This window comes from Trichechus manatus, unplaced genomic scaffold (assembly GCF_000243295.1).
Source record: "Trichechus manatus latirostris isolate Lorelei unplaced genomic scaffold, TriManLat1.0 scaffold00007, whole genome shotgun sequence".
Classification (NCBI taxonomy): domain Eukaryota; kingdom Metazoa; phylum Chordata; class Mammalia; order Sirenia; family Trichechidae; genus Trichechus; species Trichechus manatus.
This window is the reverse complement of record NW_004443943.1, coordinates 33,174,889-33,196,246: the sequence shown is the minus strand read 5'-3', so window position 1 is coordinate 33,196,246 and position 21,358 is coordinate 33,174,889. Positions and strand designations below refer to the sequence as shown.

The following is a 21,358-nucleotide window of genomic DNA, read 5'->3' as shown; positions in this document are numbered from 1 at the left end:
AAAATGAAATACCAACTCAGCACCGAGATCCAAACATAATTCATCTGAGCATGTCATATGGTTGGAGGGTGGGGGCGGGAGTGAGGAAAGGATCTTCAATTTTATCTAGCAGTGCAAACAGAGACATAAAATAACAGAATTACGCTGGGTGAGCCATGCCAAAGAAACCCATCCTCCCCCCTGCTGTACGTCCCTGGGCTTAGGTAATGCTTCTTGCCTCCTGCCAGGGTACTCGTGGTACAAGAATGCAGAATTATTCATAGGAAACTGTCCCTCCCCCGGCCCCTCAGCTATTCAGCTCATATCAAAATGCTGCGTTGAAAGCATCTCTCCTTTGATTTCCTCAGGCAGAAGTCATCCCGCGGGCTTCTCAAAGGACATGGCAGAAGTTCTTGCTTCAAAGCTACCACCATATTCAGGCAGTGAAATATCATATACCCTGAACCTAGATTAAGTAATATATTTACATGCAAATGTGTTATGGAACCAGTTAGAGTGAGTTTGCTCAAGGAAGATAGTTTAAAGTAGATTAAACAGAACTCTGATCCTTCCAGCACAACAAAAGATGTTGTATTTGATAGCAGGGCTGCATCAGTTAGAAACGCCCACTCTATTCAGTGGCTCCGCAATAAAATGATCGCTCATTTACATTGCTGATATTTCCCCCTTTGGGATGCACACGCATTGTGATATTCAGAGCTTTTATTCATTTTGTGGAGAAAGCACTGACTTTAGTTCCCTGGAATGTCTGGTAGACGAGCAGACTGCCAGTGTCTAGATTACGTGAAGTTTGAGAACATCTTCCTAAACTGGCTGATGTAGAGCAGGGAAGGCCCAAGATGTCCACCCAATTGTGTGTGATCCTTGTCTCCTTACAGGGGGAGGCATGCATCATGGGAGCAAAAAGGATATATAAGAAGCGGAAATCAGAGCGGAAATGTATGCAAGGAAAATATGCAGGAGCTATGGAATCTGAACCCTGTGTCTGCACAGAGGCCGATTTTGACTGGTGAGCTTGCACTATTAACCCTTGAGTTGTTCAGTATGTCCAATCCATGTGAGCCCCAATGAAAACTTAGATTTGAAAATAATAGTTACGTGCAGAGAGCTAAGTGACAAACCTCATTTTCTTTTTGTTTTGTTTTTGTGAAGTTACTTTTTGAGAACATCAAGGCTTACAAGCTATGTGCATGTGTATACGGGAAAACCAATAGTTTCTTTAAACTTAAGAAGGATTTAATAGGTGGCTAGTAATTATTTTCACACATTTGGTGACATCTCAGGAAAAAAAAACAAAGGCCACATCCACTCTGTGTTGTTTCGGATGGCAACCCTGAAAATAATAAGTGGACATTTTATGAAGCCAGTATAGTTGTGCTCAAGATAAAAACTTTCTAGAAACTAGGATACCCAGCAGTGGAGCAGTAGCCTTGTAAGACAGCAGATTTTATGTTGCTGAGAGTTTTCAAGTAGTGGTCAGCTGACTATTGTTCATGAAACATGTGGAAGACAAATCTGAGTCCAGTGCCAGGATGAATTCAATGGCCTTGCGAATCTATGACTGTGAGTGTAGTGGTGAAGGAGATTGCACTCTCCACCAGGACTAAGGAGGCTAAACTAAACTCAGGAGTGCCATAGTGTTCTTCCTGTGGCATTTACTAAGCAGAAAGCTGGCTTGTAGGGTTTACAATGTCCATGCGTTATTCTAGGACAGTTTTTAGGGTTCAGGTGAGGTTGATAAATTATTGAGGCCTAGTAGGTAGTAACTGCCTTGGTTGTTTCAATCTAATTTCCTGTTCCTTCCCCCACGCCTTCTTTCTTCTTTCTTTCTTTATTTATTTTACTTATATATTTTTAGTTTAGAGAAAGCAATTGCTAAATATGTATGTAAATGTTAAACAATTGAAACTTGACCAGCATAAGAACCAAAGTCATTCCTTTAACAATATGATCATTTATTTCTAACACTGTAGCAATCCCAGGTCAAGTATCTTGTCATGAAAATATCAGTGATTGAGATGAGATGCTGTGTATACACATACCAAATAGCTGAGAAAAAGTAAGTCTTCTCTCACAATAGACCCATGAAAACCAGCTCTGAATAAATAGTACTGGGAAGGCCTGGCAAAATCAGCTGCCAGCAGTTAGACCAATGACCCAGGGTAGCTTCCCTCTTGTTGGTGGACAAGGCAAGCCAGAAGCCAGTGCTATATCTCTCTGGGCTCAGCAAGAGGGCAAAAGAGCTTCAATTGCAGTGGAACTTGCAAGGAATTCTACAGTGGCCTCCCTAACGGCAACTTCTGTTTTAGCTAGTGCAACATTATTATAATGTCAGGAATATCTTTTCTCAGTCCTAACCTTCAGAATTAACACTCTGAAATATGTGTACAAGGTAACCTTCTGTGGGATTGTAAGTCATTGCTCACATCCCTTTTTTTGAAGCCTTGACTGCCTTCCTTTCATCCACCCTTCTCAGGGAGGATTGGTAAAGGAAGTCCGCATTATACATTAGTGGTTGAGCTTTGGTCTTACCAAATAGCCACTTGTTTGCAGAGAGCAAATTTATTCTCCATTAGAAAACCAGAGAGAAAAAGTGAGATGAGATGTTCTAATTCCCCAATTTCTCCTGGAAACATTTGCTTCTACAGGAATCTCTTCTTCTAGGTCCCAAAATAAGTCAATCTTTGTTGTTGTTCTTCTTCTTTTACAATTGTAAGTAGTTTAGAGTGAAGAGAACACAGGGTAAGGAAAGCAATTAGGTTTTTCTTCCACCCATCACTCTCCTTGGTCTTGGCTACTCATTCCACTAGATAAAACACATTCTGAGAAGTGAGAAGTGAATCATGAATCAGAAGATTCTACAGATTTCTGGTCAGATGAGATTTTTGTAGCTGTATGATGTCTGATAATATTTTGGAAGGCTCACCATGACCATGTTGGGTTTCTCCCAGCGGCTGGTGCTTCAGCGGCTCCGTTTGCCTGTAACATAATAAAAGGTGATTGGCACTGCATGTTCCCTCTTGGCTCTTCCCAGCGACAGTCCCCCAGATGACTTTGCCTGTCATTCTCCAGCATTTGTAAACCAGTTCCCTGAAGTGAACCCCGGGTGTCCTGTAGGCAGCAATTCTGAAGTCTTCCTTCTCATGCTGTTGAACTGGCACCAAATCCGCTTGGTATGTGCAGAATTCTAAGTGCCAGCTGCCTGGTGGCAGGCCCCTTAGCTAATCCTATTTCTGCCTTCCCAACCCTCATGTGCCAGCATCTTAACCTCCATTACACAAATGGGCCAATTCTTACTAATGCCTGCTGATTGCTGCCTGCTATTTGTCTGTGCACCTAGGGGTGCAATTTGTTGTCATCCTGCGTGCCCGAGTTCATCCTCTGGGAAGCCAAGAATATCAGGCCCCTCAGCGGCCCCTGGAGTCAAGAATGAGAGGAGACAGAAAGAGAAGTCTTTGACTATATCGAAAGTAGGGAGAGGGTTTGAAGCAGTTAGTCCCAGCTGGCAGCACTAACTGCCTAGCACAGAACTTTTCCTTGAGGGGATACTCGAGATACTCCTGAACTTTGAAGCATATGGCATGTGCACAGAGAGACCTGGCTCAGCTCTACTTGGTAGATCCAGATGTCTTGGAAGAGCAACCCAAAGACATTGCAGTAATGAGGGTTGGGCCGCATGCGACTGTAACACCCTGCGCTGGCATTTGACACTGAGGGTTGGGCTTTCACCACTGCCTGTTTTCTAATTACAGCTTTTCTGGGCCCAACAACAGTCAGTATTGTGTATCCTTCTGATGAGGATATAATCTACTCTCTCCGCTTAAAGGTGTTTAGTTTGAATTATTGGGCACTGAGCCATCATCTCTACACAGACATCTCTGTTGCCTCTGGGTCAGCGTTTCCCGGACTGGGTTCTGCAGAATATTTTCATGGGTTGATAATAGATACTGCAGGAAAGGGGAAAAAAAAAAAAAAAAGACTCCATCTTGAGAAAGCATTGATTTGGCAAATACGTGTTTTTTGATTAACTGATTAGAGTAAAAGTTGGCTGTGAACTAACACAATTTGTCCTTGATGATTTTGCCACCTACTGAATGGTTTCTCTTGGCTCTTTCCCCAACAGCGACTATGGTTATGAGCGACACAGCAATGGTCAGTGCCTGCCAGCATTTTGGTTCAATCCATCTTCCCTATCAAAGGATTGCAGCTTGGGGCAGAGTTACCTCAACAGTACTGGGTAAGTGTCCCTAAGCAGGGACCTTGAGAGGCAAACGTTTCCTGCTTTTCAAGCATGTATTAAACTTAGAGAATTACTTCTGTCAAAGACCAGGTTTGTTTCATTATGGGAAACAAGGACTTTGTACACCTTAATAAATGCCACATGGCTTTGTGTTAATAGTGCAAGTTTCATCTGAGAATAATAAGACCCCAGTTGCAAATAAAGAAAGGAGAACAAGTTCCTTGGATGAAGATGAAGATGGTATGTGTGAGTGGGATGTGTGTGTGTATGTATGTATATACATACATGTGTGTGTGTATATATATATATAGTTTTTTTATTACTTTCTTTCTGAATGATTTAAACATGTGAGACTACCTTTTAGCCTCACACTTCATCCTTGTGAGGAAGATCAAATACTGCCTGTGTGCATTTCCTGTTTTGTAGATGGGGAAACCAGACTCAGGACAGACACTCATTGACTTCTCAAGAGTACGCTAGTGTTAGTAGGAACATGCTTCATTTTCTTCCTATATCCAATCTTGACACGTCTAAGACCTGTGTTCTGATCTTTATAAACTTGGAATTAGATTCTAAAATTTTGTTTTTAATGTTCTGTATCATGAGATTTATCACATATTATTTATAAAAAACATAGAAGGGAAAATATTTCATGATTTTTCTGTAAATGTAATTGATGTTTATAGTCTTAAAAAATAACATTAGTTTGTGAACCACATTTGGATTCTTATTCAAGCAGATAATCTACAAAAAGGACATTTTTTAAACATTTGGGAAAAATTGAACATGGACTGGGTGTTAGGTGACATTATTGAATTATATATTTAGGTGTGGTGATAGTATTGTGAATTGGCTAAATAAAAAAAAAAGCTTTGCCTGTCAGAGATGTAGGATATGTGAGATTTGTTTTAGGTGTTAAAAAAAAAAAAGGGAGGTGGATAATAATAATTTTCAAAGATGAGTTAATTGGAGACATGGGAGGTTGTAATGCATTTTCTCTCTTTTGTGAATTTTTGAAAATTATAATTTCAAACAGTTAAAAAAGAAAGAAAGAAAAATGGAGGCAGGAGCTTCACCAAGAGGCAAGTTCTGCTTGACACCACCTCTTCTCATTTCTCTGCTGGCTGTAGTTCTAAGAATCCACTGCAGGAGGCGCCACGTCCACATTTCTGTTTATGCGCTTCTGTATTTGAGTTTTTAAAGTCTTTTCATTAAAAAAACTAGAAAAATAACATGCATTATTATTTTAAAGGAGGGAAAACACACAGATGGAGTGCAAGTATTCCTATCTCTGATGTTAGGGGTTCCTAGACTCTTTGAATGAAGGAGTTGTTGTGATTTATTTACATCACAGCGCAAAAGCTGAGGAAAGTACAAACAACTTTTTATACCAATGCATTAGCGAGGTCTTCAGTATGTAGTACGTAGGGCGGGGTATAAAAGGGCTGATGAAATAACTAAACTTAATGGTGAAGGAATGTCAAAGACGGGAATTTTATTGCTTGCATGTACCGGCATGCTTAGATATTGTAAAGGGCATTGGAAACCCCTACAGCTAATTTCAGGATTGATTTTTTTTCACCAACTCAATCAGTCGAGGAAGTTACATTTTCCTCTCTTTGATGTTGATGAGAGGAGGCTGAAATATGTTCAAATGTGCAAACTGTGTCCCAGTTGGTACTCAAATCAGTGGAAGAAGGCAGACCATGGAGGCCCATGACCCACAACTTTTCAGTTTATTGAGAATACACACACACACACGTGTACACTACACACTGAATTTATTTTTTATTTTTTTACTGTGGTAAATATATATGTAATAAAACGTTTGCCATTCCAACAATCTTCATATGCACAGTTTAGTGACATAATTATGTTCATTATGTTGTTCAACCATCACCCTTATCCACTCCCAATTTTTTCCATCACCCTAAAAAACAGAAGCTCAGTGCCTCCTAGCATTGAGTCTTCCTTTCCCCCTCCCTCTTGATCACCCCTGGTAACTACTAATAAACTTTGGTCTCTATACACTTGCCTATTCTAAATACTTTATATAAGTGGGATCATGCAATATTTATCCTTTTTTGACTGACTTATTTCACTCAGCATGTGGATGAACATGGAATACACTCATATTTTTTAAAGTATCCATAAATAGATTTGCCCATTCCTTAGGCAAACTCAATATATGAAATGCAAATAAATCCTGACTCATAAAAAATAAAATATCAGAGATGATTAAATAATACTTTTATATTCCAAAGGATTTATCATCCATGCTCTATAGAATTAAAATTACAATTTCGATGAAAAATGTGATTCACCAATAAATCAGTAAATGTCCAGGTATATAACTGTGTGTCAATGCGCTTACTACGTTTAGTAAACCTAAACATATCCCTAATACAAAATACCAAAGACTACCTCCTGGGGCTCGGCCACCACTCTCACGGTTTTGTTCATATCAGTGGGTATTGCATAATAACATCTGACCAAAAGGATATTATTAAGTTGCCTCATCTGTTGGTTTCATCTGTCCCATTCGGCCTTTTTGCAGAAAATCACAGTATCAGTGCGTAAGCGTGTGTCAAGAGAACATATGATAAATACCAACCATCAGCAGGTATGATAAATGTCCTGCTCTCAGAAATAAGATCCTCACAGGTGGAGGAATGGGTGCCCACTTAGGGCCTATGGACTAGCAGAGCGGTCAGTAGTAAGCCCTGTTGATCAGCATATTGTCTAAGCTATACCTCTTACATTTGGAACAAGAAGACCATTAGCCGGGACCAAAAATTCAAAAGTCAAACCAGTTGCTGACAAGTCGATTCTGAGTTGATTCTGACTCATGGCAACACCATGTGTGTCAGGGTAGAACTGTACACGATAGGGTTTTCAATAGCTGATTTTTCAGAACTAGATCACCAGGGATTTCTTTCAAGGCACCTCTGGGTGTGTTTGAACCACCAAACTTTTTGTTAGCAGCTGAGTGCTTAACCATCTGCACCTCCCAGGGATCACTTTTTGCTGGAACAGGGGTCTGAACCCTTCTTCAAAGAAGGCTTCGCACCATTGGATGCCCCTTTGCAGTGTCTGTAGCCAACTTAAAAGATGGCAAAAAATAAAGTGTCAGTGGAATTGAAAAAGAACTTTCTGCCTTTCTTAATGCCACTCCAGGCTCCCATCCCAGTTGTCACTTGGCCATATGTTGATTCTGTGGCATTTTATACACACAAAACCAGTACTTAATATTATAGCCACCAAAATACTGCCATAAATAATTTTTAGATTTTCATTTAAAAACTAATTATAAAGGAAATATATACATATGTTTTATATGTTTAAAAAGTTACATTAGTTCATCACCCACATCCTGGCCTCTTCCCACACAACTGTGATCTGTTTGGTGTGTGTGGTTCTAAACCTTTTTCTTTATGCTTGCAAGCAAATAATTGTGCTGTGGGAAAATATATAAAATTAATATGAAGGGTTGTTTTCCTTTGTGATTTCCTGCCATAGATACTGCTCTGCTACTTGCTTTTCACTCAAAAACTACATCTTAGTCATCTTTCCAAGTCAGTGCATGTAGGGCTACCTTCCACCGTATTTCTTTTAAATTGGCATGGCATTCCATACTATTGAAGCAACCGGGATTATTTATTCATCCCCTTTTCATGGACATGGAGGTTATTTCCTGTTTTATGCCACTATAAACAATGCTGCAGCTAACATTCTCATACCATTACCTTTATTAGTAAGAATCATACAAAGACAATTAGAGTCTCCTTTGGCAATCAGAGGTGTTCTGCTATCTTGTGAAGCAAATTCCACACAGCCAACCATTTATTTCTTAGACTTTGGTATCAGGCATTGACAAATACCTCCCCTAAAAGGGTTAAGACACTAGGTTCCTACTCACACACTACCTGTGAGTCCCACAAATTAGAGATTCATTTATATTAACTGCCATCCTCATTTAAAATACAAATGCCAGTGGATCCCACAAGGGGAAGCTGAAGGCAAAGGTAATTAGGATTTTGCCAAGTTAACAAGGTGGGGAGGAGCACTTCAGGCAAAAAGAGCAGTAAGAGATAACCCAGGTGAAAGGGCCACCCTAGTAGTTTTTTTGAAGGGCAAGCCTGGATATCAGTGCCTAGAAGCCTATAGAATTAAGGCACAGCTGTGGAGTCTTAAGTCTCTCCAATGGCAGTTTTAACCTATCCATGGCAGCCTCTGTATTAACCTCAAGATTGGGATGAAATGCAAATGAATCACAAGTGCAAGGTCAGCCTGAGAGCCAGTGCCTGCTTACGTTTTGCTCTCTCAGTGCCTCCCATGCCTCACCAACCCTATCCCTTACAGCACAGTACACCATGCAGACATGAAATTGAACGGGGTCTACTAAACGATCATCCCTTGTCAGTCATGTTTAACAAGAAAAGCCTCCCAATACCACCTTTCTGAGAGTTTAATTGTAAGCATGCAGTTTAGTTGGAGCATTTTAAAAAATGCTCACTTTGTGATGGTTATTGTTGCTTTCACAGTCAGCTAATTACTCTGTGAATATGGCATTGTACTTAGGTCTACTCACCTCCCCATGGTGGAGAAAGTCTGGCATCAGTTGTTATTATGCCCAATAGAAATTCTATTTTGAGGAGACACCAAAATTTGTATCTGTTTCACTATGTAGAAGTAAACAGTTGTGCAATTTAGTGGTTGGTTAGGACTAAGAAGAGATAGTTGGAATAAGAGCTGAAATGGGTCGAGCATGTCCCTCTAGATGGCTGTAACCACCAGTTCTTGCTCCTTGGTCCAATGGTGTCAGAGTCGCTAACGTACAATCAAAGCAGCTGTGGAACAACACGTGAGCACAACCCTGCTGTGTTCTCCACTGTTAGCTCCCCGCCTCCTTTCATTCTTTGCTCCCACAACTTCTACAAGCCATTTCATATCCAGATGGAAAGCGAGGAGACTGGTACTGGGGCCTCAGCTGGTTGTACATAGAGAGAGTAGAATAAAATGGAGGATGTCTGGATTGGTAAGAAGAGAATCATTTGAGAATGAAACAAATACAAATTTGAATCCTGACTCTGGCATTTACTGCTATCTTTAGCAAGTGACTTTAAGCCTTAGCTTCCTAACCTGTAACATCTTGCTATTTGCCTTCAGGGTTTGGGGAAGGATTAAATGTGATGATCTATGCAAAGCGTGTAGCACAATGCCTAGCACATAGTAGGCACTTTACAGAGTGCAGCCATCATTACCAGTAGTCATCATTTTCCAGCTCCTCTAGAGTGAAGGAGAAAAGAGGGGATTAAAACTTCCTTTTATTGCTATCCATAGTCCAGACATGTATTCGATGCGTAATAGTCACTGCAATACTGAGATCTAGGACATATTTACCCTAAACACCTGTTTTCTCATCTGTAAAACAGAAATAACAACTTTCATATGCTCAGAAAGTCACATAATTAGAAAGTGATGGAATCGCTGTACACTGAAAAGCACGCCTCTCCCTCTAACCACACAAACCAGATAACTCCCTCACCTGATTACTGAATGAGTTCCTTTTGCTCAAATAAAATGGAATCCGTATTTATTTGTGTTATTTTATTGCAGGTTAGTGCTGAAATAACCCCAAAATCATTGCTCTTTTTTTCCCTTCCTTTTTCCACTGTTGTCTGTGAAAATCTCAGTTTGCATATATACAAACACAAGCACATTTAGATGTACTTATATATGGTTAAATCTTGTTGATACTGTTTTGGAATCAGGGAACACGCTGCAAATTTAAGTTGCTAAATTTACTAGGACATATCTTGTTTCATGCCAACCATAAAAGGTTCTATAAGTATAAAATAAAGTGGGCATTGGGTTGGTTTATTCTAAGCAACCAAGATAATCTTCTCAAGAGGCACATTCCTTCTTGCTATTAAGCTAGAGATATTTCTAGATGTGTTAAAAAAAAAAAAAAAAGTGTGTATAGATATTTCTGTCTGCAGAGTTTCTTTAGAGGAACCATTAATCCCTCATGGAAATATGTGCAAAGACAACTCTGACTGCTCCTTGGGGCTAGTTTCTCAATATACAGTGGAGATATTTACTCAAAAAGCTGAAAATGAGTTTAAAATAAATTCAGTATCTATATACAAATATTTAGTGAGTCTAGGGGAAAAAAAACAGACATAAGTTTTAGCAAAATCATAATCGCCATACTATCAACAAACATTTGGAAATATTTTTAAATGCTTTCTGTAAATCTATTCCTTTCTACACCAGCCATAGAAATACTTAGATGTTGGCTAACCTGTTGTAGCCCTGGATTTGCTATTTCTACGATCTTCGAGGGTCATGGTCGCTTCCTGAGTGACCCCATTCCTGGAGCCCTGTGGGGATTTTGATGTTCCATCTGATCTCCACTCAGTGAGATTTGTCAGTGTGCATCAAGGAGGATAATTGGTCTTAAAAGTGGTGCATGTATTTAAAGTCCACAGAAAGAAAATCACTTGCATTATTTACAAACTCAATGCTGCAGGGGCCTGTGTAGCTATTTTCAAGCAAAGAACTATGCAGACTCACAGCAGACACTCAATAATTGTTTGTTGATACAAAGTTGACTCTTCAGAGTAAGAACTTTCTCAGATGTGGTTTTCCTCTCTTTTCATGGGACAGCAATGGGGCTGTAAAATGAAGAAAGCGGTGAATGTCACTGTTCATGTTGAACTACTTCCTCACATAGATGTTTTTGTCCACAACGGCAGTTGGCATTGGCGTTTCACATCCAGGTGACATAACATAGTGGAAAGAGAGCACCAGACTCAGTCCAAGGGTCCAGAATGGCCACTAGTCCCGTGTGACCTTGGGAAACACTCTAAACCGTGTCTCCATTTCATTTGTGCAAGACAAAGGGATTGAATTGAAAGATCTTTGTAATCCCTTTAAACTGTAATATCCCATGACTAAATGATCCACTATTAGGATTCCTTGGACTGCAACTGCTCGAAAGAAAGGAACAATTCTTTATATAACTTATTTGTGCAACTAGTTGATTCAGACAGTGGATTCCATGAGCCATTCTCATGATTCTTGATATTAAGTCATTTAGTTAAGTATAGCCATATGTCCCATTTCATCAAGTTGGAGTTTAAAATGAAGTCACATTCCATTTACTATTCAGATTAAATAACACTGTGTTTCCATTGGGCTTAATGCAAGAAAGGCTTTTTTTCCTTCTGCCTGGACTTCTGTCTCAAGATAGCCTCCTAATCCCAAATGCTGCTCACCCAGTCTAAGTGATCAGTCCTGTTGCCTTGAGGAGAGAAAACTTTAAAAACCTGCTTAGTGAACCATGGAACCCTAGTCTTTCTGAATGTTGATGTTATGATTATGGACATGTTGCCAACCCTGAATAGTCCTTGTCATATGGATCCCTATTAAATCTTAATTGGCCATCTTTGGGCTATATGTGTCTACAGCTGATGGGTTAGCAATGATTTATTTATAGCCACGATTGAGGGCATCATCCTGGAAGGTGGGCACAATCCCTGTTGACTGGGGATCTGGGGAACTGGGCCATCATCCACCGCTGCTTTCCAGAGACAGTTTTCTCTGGGTACAGGGGTAGAGGCATCTATCTCTGCCCTATTTGTTAAGTCATGCCACTGTAGCCTTGAGTCCCCAATGTCAGGGATCTATATGACTTAGCTCTTTTAATTTATACACAAAAACAAAGCTGTTTGTCCCATGGTACGGAGTGGCACACCTGCATTGCTAAGGTGTGGGTCTAGGAAGATCTTAAGTCTTAGCCAGACACTGTACCCAGAACTAGCCCGCTTCTTTATCCTCAAGGCTTACTCCATTTCTTGTTTTATGAAGTAGAATGTCTTTGTAACAAGGTAGGGTTTTCCCTTGAAAGCAAAGGCACACAGTACAATCCAAGAAATTAAGCTGTTTCAATTCCTCTCATTGTGAACACAAATGAGGGTCACCATAGTTCAGTGGCAATAAGGCCTACTGTAACCAAAAAACCAAATCCATTACCATCAAGTCAAGTCCAACTGATAGTGACCCTTGGGCACAAGAAAACCTAGAGTTCCAGTCCTACCTTGATCATTACATGTGATAACAATTGTGAAACAAGGAAAGGATGAGTAGAAGATTGACAGGAGCAAAGCACATCCCTGGAAGAAGGAACAGCACAGGCAAAATAGTGGCATGCAGTGTTCAGAATGGCCTGTGCTCAGGAAGTGTAGGGAGCAGCATAAAGAGTGGAAGCTTCAAAAATGGATTGAAGCCAGTTGTGGACATCATCTTTAAACCTGAATATTACCCTTTATGAATAAGCCTGTACGATGTCTTTAAATCATTTTAAGGAACAAATTGACATGATTGGGTTTGAACTTAAGGTGATCTTGGCAATAAGAATGTGGTTCCAATTTCCAGACAAATTTGTAGCTAACTGCAAGCTACTTTAAATAATACCTTTTTTTTTTTTTTTTTTTACTAACTTTTGTATTTTATTAAGTTCTTGCAATGTGCCAGACACTGTGCTTAACCTTTTTGCAGGTATCATCTCATTTAATCCTCCCAAGAACTTTATAAAAATGACTTATAATAATCCTTATTTTACAGATAAAGAGCCTAAAGATTAGAGAGAAGATGGGTAACTCACCAAAGTTCCTACGGTAAATGAGAGTTTAAATTGAAACTCAGGCAATTCGATTCCACAGTACAACTTTTACCCACTAGGACAGTGGTCTTTAATCTTGGCTGCACATTAGAATCATTTGGGGGAATTTAAAAAAATATACTGATGCCCAGAATCCTCAAATCAGAATCCCTGGGGGTACATCCTGGTCCTCCACATATTTTAAAAGTGCCCCAAGTGACTCTAAAGGGCAGACAGGCTTGAGATCCACTGAGCCAGCCTATACCTTCACCTTAATATACATCGAATAGTCAGTCATAAACTTCGGTATTCCCCCTCCAAATATCTCAAGAAAAAAAATCCTGCATAGTAAACTCACAGAATATACAGGCTTTCATTGTCTTTTTCTAGTTTTATTCTCACAAGGAGAAATGTTGGCCTTCATCTTTAAGACCAGAAGGCAGCAGAGAAGCCAAATCAAAGAGGGTAGGGGTAAAAAGGAAAAGGTGACAGAGGCGTATCAAGATAGGAAGGAAGAGACTAGTTGAAACTGAGGTTGTTGGAGTAATAAGACAGTATCTACTGATGAGCCGTCGGTAGTATCAAAGGCACATTTGCAGAATGTTTCCTCTTCGGTAATTGTGCAAAGACTCCCTTGCCATTACAAAGCACTTTCCTTCTTGGCAGATTGAAGAATGCTTTACCAGCTAAATGCATCCCAGTAATATTCAGAGCTTAGGTCCAACATAATCATAAGTTGCCTTGTTATTACGGAGGTAGCAGCCCCATTTAATAACATATTAAATGCATTATTCATTTATGTAACTCAGACCCAGGGACTGCTGCTGGGATGAAAATAGAACCATTCTGTAATGCAAAAAGCAGGTGTGTGCTTACATGAGTAAATGAACTCTGTATTTCTGCACAATTTTCTTCTAAATTTCGGGGACCGGTCTGGTAGGCTAATGGGGATGCCATTTTTCGTCCAGGAAATAAAATAGTTTCAGAATGGTTTTTAATGAGCATTTTAAAAAATTACCAACAGTCTTCTCTGTGGCAGAATCCCAGGGGATGGGTTTGTGCTTTGGATTGAAGCAGAACTCCTGTTGCTGCAGGATTCGGGAAAGCCTGGGGTGATGATTACTCAGAACAGCGACAAACAAAAGGAATGTTCCTTTGCTGATGAGGCCAGCGGTGATGGCTGAGCCCAGGCCTCTATAGCGGCTCGCCAAGACAAAGTCACAGGTGTGCTTGGATGCTAAGTGATTAAAAGCCATAACCTGGCTTCAGTTTGCATAGTGCCTCGCCTCTGAAACACGCAGGGAGCTTCTGAGGCACAGCTAAACTCACTGGGATGCCATCGTGACTGTGTGGCATTGCTGGTTATTTGCTTGCTATCATTCTCCAATGCTTTCAGCACCATTTTTTTTCTTCTTTTTTCAGCCTGCCTTATTTTCTCTTTTAATCAGCATATACTCATAAGCACCTACCATGGATTAAAAAAAAAAAATATCAGATGGTGATGCTCAAAATACTCAGACGTGATAATGACCAATCAGAATGGGCAGAGGTGTTAGAGCAGAAGCAGGTCTTGGAGGTCCCCTTGCTGTGCTGGGTTTTAACTAGTTGCTGGATTGTGATAAGGACCAGGGGCTCCAAGAGTAGAGGTCAGTACGGCTGAGTTGGTGAGCAAGGTGCTTGGAGGGCTCGGGGCAGTGGTAGTAACCAACTGCTTTGCTGGCATTCCAGCATTTAAACTGGTACAGCCATACAAGCATGGAACTCCTGATTACCAGCCCTGGGGCAGAAAGAAGCCCTCAAGGAGCTTAAAGTCCATGAAGATACATAGAAGAAAACCATACAAGGCATAGAAGGTTCCTATCAAATAAATCATAAGGACTTCTTTAAGAGTTTAAATGAGGGACTTGTTATTGTTGTGTGCTATTGAGTCAATTCTGACTCATAGTGACCATCTTTGACAGAGGGACTACTTTACTTCATTTAGAGAGGCAGTGCAGTATAGCAGCTAGAAAATATGTATTCCAGAGACACTGTTTGGGGTCCTGGCTGTGTGACCTTGAAAGAACTATTTAACATCTATGAATCTTAATTTTTTTGTCTGTATATTGGGAATAATAACAGTATCTACATCATTAAGTGTATTTTGAAGATAAATAAAATAATTCATGCAGAGAACTTAATGCAGTGACTAGAAAACAGTAAACTCTCTCAGGAGAATTGCCTTAGAGGAGGCAGGAAATGTGCTTCACCTTTAAGAGTAGGTAAGTTGAGGCAGCTAGTGGAGCGTGCAAGAGGACATAAGCAGAAAGAACAAAGAGAAAGAAGTACTTTCGAGAAGGATTAAAAAGAGACTTGACTAGAGCAGAATGAGCTTGTTGTGGGGGAAAGTGTCAAGAAAAGTAGAAAGAAATTAGCTTGTGGGGGGCTTCATATACAAGAAACAGGGTTTGCAATTTACCCTAAAAACATTTGAAAGCCATGAAAGTTTTGAGCAAAGAAGAGAACTATTAATATTAAATATAATAATTGTTAACATTTCATGAAAACTTGCCAGTTGCCGGGGTGGTTTTAAGTACTCTGTGTACATTAATCCATTTAATCCTTGCAACCACCCTATGAGGTGAATATTATTATTATTTCCATTTTTAGATCAGGAAACTGCTCAGAGTAACTTGTATAAGGTCACACAGCTAGGAGGTGGAAGGGTTGAATGTTAAATTGGAATTTTTAGGAATATTGACCTGGTATTTGTATGTAAAGTGGGTTGGACAAGGAGAGGACTACATGGGAAGTTGTTAAACATAAATTGACCTTGGAGTGATCTATAGTGTTTAAAGCACTTTTCCAGACAGTATCTCACTTGAATTTCTCAACTATGTTTTCAGGTATTCAGTGCTGGAACTCAGCAACAGAGGAAAGAGCATTTGCTAGACTTGAAGGAATTGGAAAACTAGAACCTGCAGGCAAAATCTGGTTCACCGCCAGTTTTTGTAAATAAAGTTTAATTGGAACTCAGCTGCATTTATTCTTTTATGTATCTGCTATGACCACTTTCACGCTCCAACCAGAGAGTTGAGAGGTGTGACAAAAACCAAATGGTCCATAAAGCCTAAAATGTTTACTATCTAGCCCTTTATAGAAAAAGTTTGCTGACTGGTCTCGAAGAGTAGAAAGACCTTGGACTTTGATTGCTTCCAATTTGAGTTCTACCACTAACTCTCGGCAAGTGGACTTGGCAAATCGATAAGTGAATAAATAAAGCGGTTACTGTGGACCCCACACAAAAGATGATGAATAAGTAACACTGAACCTCAAAAATCTTATAGGTTGGTCATCCTAAAACCACAGGTTCTAATTAACTATAAATCTGATAAATCGTGTAGGATAAATTTGTAGGGTCATTCATTCTTTTTTTTCTTTTAAAGCTAAAACAAGAAAAGAGAAGCAAAAGAGTAGGAAGGATTTAGTCAATCTGCAAAGACTGAGTGCTCATAGATGTAAGGTTCCATTAGGTTAGCCAGTATAACTCTTCATGAAATATTAGGTAGAAACTACCAGATTTAGCCAAGTTTTTCTGTACTACACTATTACTGGCACTTCTTGTATGAAATCTAATGTTGAGTGGTATCACCATAATAATCTCTCCTTTATCTGAATTACAAGTGTTCTCTTAATGTGTATTACTCATTCTGGCCATTAATTATATAGCCTTTGAATTATCTCCTAGATTATCTATGTATGTGTCTTCAACTAGATTATAAACTCATTGAGGGCAGGGACCATGCCATCTACTACTGAGTATTTTCCACAGCCCTCAAATGAAGAAATGATTCATCAATTGATTAGATGAATAAAAGAACAAGTAAGTTAAATTGTTAATAATAGGGACAATTTGTTATGGGAAGCCTGTCTGTCTGTTGGGTGCTTTATATGAATTAGCTCTGATCCTCACAGCAACATGAAAGGTGGTTATTGATGGCCCTCAGGGCTAGACAGTAAGTCCAGCTTAACTCAGGAGTGATATGAATTATAATGAGCTAGGCTATGACGTGAGATTTTCTCCGTTTAGGTATAGGAAGGTGGTCTCCAATAACTGCACTGATGGTGTAAGGGAACAGTACACTGCCAAACCCCAGAAGTGTCCAGGGAAGGCCCCACGGGGGCTCCGGATTGTCACCGCTGATGGAAAGCTGACTGCTGAACAAGGGCACAATGTTACTCTCATGGTGCAACTGGAGGAGGTAGGACTGATTCCTGTCTCCCCTTTGCCTCCTGGGGCCAGTGGTTTTCCCCAAGAAATCATGGTTTCATTTACATATTGCTCTTCACGTTCTCAGTGTTAAATGCTGTGTATTTTTAAATTTTATTCTACTTTCATTTTCTCTTTGTTGTTGTTGTTCATGTTATTATTTCAAATTTCCTGGCACATTTCTTCCGTTATTTTGTTTTCATTTCAAATTGTTCTTCACTCTTACTTAGTCTCTCACCTCTTGGGATTCAGTTTGGATTTTAACCTTGTTTCATTAGCACTTTTAGCAAAATATTTCTCGAATACATTAATGATATTCCTAAAATAAGTTAACATACACAACCAACCTAATAAGATGCAAAATTCTCTCCCCCTTAGAGCTTGAAATCTTGGATTTTTTTTTCAAAGGTGACATGCTGGTCATGTACAGAGCACTAAGACCAATTTGAACATGGTTGAGCATAATCTCTTTGGCAATTGAGAGTTCATATTTTTGTAGCACCTCCTGGGTATCATTATGAGCCGCCATTGTTATTTGCCAAATTATGGTTGTCTGAAATTTCTGACTATTTAGAGGCTACATAGAATGGCATTCATTCTACGCCTTTTAGAATGTGAACAGGCTTTTTTTTTGTCATCTTGTAAATGAGGAGGATGGCCCTGAAGGATGAGCACTTTTATTTAGTGATCTCAGTTATTAAACCAGACAGTCTTACCTTCAACCATGTTATCTGGGTACCTAAAAGATGGCTGGCACTGTGCTAGGCCCTGTGAAGACAAAGGGATTTAGAAAGCTAATAATGACATCAGGAATAAGAAGTATAGCACTGACTTCCAGCTGCCTCTCAGACAGCCCAGTGACTCTCAGTCATTAACATGCATGGGAATCACCTGGAGAGCCTGTTAAAGCAGTATCCTGCTCCCCATCCCCAAAGATTCTAATTCAGTGGGTTGGGGTGGGGCCCAAGAATATGCATTTCTAATAAGCTCACAGGTTATACGTTGTGTTTCAAGAAGAAAAAAAATACAAAGTCAAGGTCAAGGGGGTTAGGGAAGTCTCAGAGGCTGTGGAGTGTGACTTGAAAGGGAAAAGATGAAGCGACTAGAACTGCTTTGTAAGGTGTAATCAAAATCATTAGTATTGTATAATCTCTGTAGGAAAAATAATCGTGTAATAATGAGTCTGAGGTTCAGACTCGTATGATTCTGATGTTTCTGGTCTGAGGACCACGCTTTGGGAACCACTGCTCTAACCTAATACTTCATTCTATTGTTTCCCTAATGAGTATCTTTCAGCCATACCCAATCTTCTAAATACTAAGTTTCCCCAAAATTCCTCAGTTGGAACTAGAAAGATATAGGCCAATTTACGCCAGTTGGAATTGCTCACATTTCACATAAATGAAATCTGTGGGGACTTCTGCCTGAGGCTATGACAGAGTAGCTTGCAGCAGGCCAAATGTATGTGTATATATTTAGAATGCGAATGGAAGAGAGAGAGAACAAGTAAGAAAGAGAGAGCGAGAGCAAGCAAGCGAGAGAAATGAGGAGGATGAGGAGCATGGGAGAACTTCGAAGAAGATTTGAGTGGTCAAAATTCCTTTCTTGAGAGATGGGAAGTTCACTGTGATGAGTCCAACATTTTATGCTGTATTTTCCCCCAAGAACTCTGCCAGTTCATATGCCACGTTGGACAAGAGGTTCAGATTCCCAGTAGAAGGCCAGGCAGAAAGTATTGACTAAATAGTTGTTGATACACTCACAAGCCTGGGATGATGAACATTGGACTTCAGGGCTAACAAGGCGGTTGGGTGTCAGGAAGTCAAATCTCAGACAGAAGGAAGCATGGAGAAATAGCGCCGCACACTGTTTTTCTCTTTGAGGTATTTGCCAATTCCTAAATGATGCAAGTGAAGTAGAAAGTAGTCAATAAGAGGATAAGAAGCTAAACAAAGTTTTTAGAAGCATTATACTCTTGGAGAGACAAAAAACTGAGTTCAGGGATATCAAGGTGGAGAGCCCTGATACACGATTTAAGTCACAGTTCTTAGGACTCCTGGAAAGCCCTGTTCTAGGAGTAAGGACAAACCAGAATTAGATGAGGCCTTCTAAACCCTGAAATCCAACCTCACGTCAGCTCAGTCCTGAATGAGTTAATGTGATTTTCCTCTACTCTAAATATGTATTAGAAGCGAAAATAAATTTTCTTTGGAGGAAAATAAAATAGAGGCCTTACCTATTTTTTTCATATACAGCGTTCGGTATTTCATTAAAAACAGTCAGGTATGTCAAGAAACAGAGTAAAGAAGGGGGAAAAATAATATAAACAAGATCAGCAGTTGTCTGAGATATAGGCTTTATTGAAATCTTTTAAATTTTTAAAATTCTTTATTAAAATAACTGATAAAAGATATCAAAACTGATAAAAGATATCAACACAGAGATTCAAAATAATCAGCAAACTCTAAGCATGGTAATCACAAAGAAAAACCACTCTTAGGTGCATCATATTCAAACTATTGAAATCTAAAGGTAAAGAGAAAATTTTAAAAGCTGCCAGGAAACAAATGGAATGACATCTTTGATGTGCTGGGGGGAGAAACAAAAAAACATGAAGGTAAAATAAAAACATTTTTTTCAGACTAACAAAAACATGGATGAGTCATATAAGAAGATTTCTATAAAGAAAAATACTAAAAATAATTCTTCAGATAGAAATTAACCACAAACAGAAGTACAGAAATGATGGAAAGAATGACAAACAATAGAGAGGGTGCATATGTGGGTAAATTGAATAAAAACTATGCAGAGCAAAAATAACAGTCAGCTGTGGGATTTAAAATATATGTAGAATCAAAATACATGAAAACAATAAATAGCACAATATGTGGGAGGGAATTAGATGGCGTTAAAGTGATCTAAGGAGCCCTGGTGGCATAATGGTAAAAGGTTTAGCTGCTACTGAAAGGTTGATGGTTCACACCCACCAGCCACTCCACAGGAGAAAAGACCTGGTAGTCTGCTCCCAGAAACCTACAGCCTAGGAAACGCTATGGAGACAGCTCTACTCTGTCATATAGGGTCACTATGAGTCTGAGTCAGCTTGAGGTACTATTAATAGGGAAATGGGAATAACTTTTTTAAAGACTGATTAATCCAAAATAAGGAAAGAAAAAGGAAGAAAGGGAACATAATACAGCTGACTAATGAAAAGCAAATACTAAAATGGTAAGTATAAACCCAAATATTATCATAATTATATAAAATATATAATTTGTGATTTCTGTGTCCTAGTTAAGAAGTCTGTACTTAACCCAAGGAGCCCTGGTGGCACAGTGGTTAAAGCCCTTGGCTGCTAACCAAAAGGTCAGAGATTCGAACCTACCAGTCACTCTGCAAGAGAAAGATGCAGTCGTCTGCTTCAGTAAAGATTTACAGACTTGGAAACCCTATGCAGCAGTTCTTCTCCGTCCTATAGGGTCACTATGAGTTGGAATCGACTCAAACAGCAGTGGTTTGGTTTGGTTTGGTTTGGTTTATACCTAGCCCACAATCATGATCATCCTGTAAGTTTTTCTTTGGGATACTCTATGGTCCAGCATTTCCATGCCTAAGTATATACACATCAAAAATGCCTACAAACTGGATATCCATCTGCCAAAAATGAAACAAGACCCATACCTCACACCATGCACAAAAACTAACTCAAAATGGATCAAAGACCTAAATATAAAATCAAAAACGATAAAGATACGGAAGAAAAAGTAGGGAAGACGCTAGGAGCCCTAATACATGGCATAAACAGAATACAAATCATAAGTAATAATGCAGAAACAGCAGAAGAGTAGCTAGATAACTGGGACCTCCTAAAAATCACTTATGCTCATCAAAAGACTTCAACAAAAGAGTAAAAAGACAACCTATAGACTGGGAAATAAATTTTTGGTTATGACAAATCTGATCAGTGTCTAATCTCTAAAATAGATACTGCAAAACCTCAACAACAAAAAGACAAATAACCCAATTAAAAAATAGGCTAAGGATATGAACAGTCACTTCACCAAAGAAGACATTAAGGCAGTTACCAGATACGTGAGGAAATGCTCACAATCATTAGCCGTTAGAGAAATGCAAATCAAAACTACAATGAGATACCATCTCACCCCAACAAGGCTAGCATTAATCCAAAAAACACAAAATA

The 21,358-nt window shown here is 39.4% G+C and overlaps 1 protein-coding gene across 1 annotated transcript in view; it reads left to right on the top strand.

The window, feature by feature from the left end:
- The window catches only part of SORCS1 (sortilin related VPS10 domain containing receptor 1), a 555,760-nt gene that overhangs the window by 464,252 nt on the left and 70,150 nt on the right, over positions 1–21,358 (top strand). Inside the window, exons 16-18 of the mRNA XM_023738816.1 lie at positions 879–1,009; positions 4,124–4,237; positions 16,978–17,149. Of these exons, the coding sequence (XP_023594584.1) occupies positions 879–1,009; positions 4,124–4,237; positions 16,978–17,149 (417 nt within the window). The remainder of the gene's footprint in view (positions 1–878; positions 1,010–4,123; positions 4,238–16,977; positions 17,150–21,358) is intronic.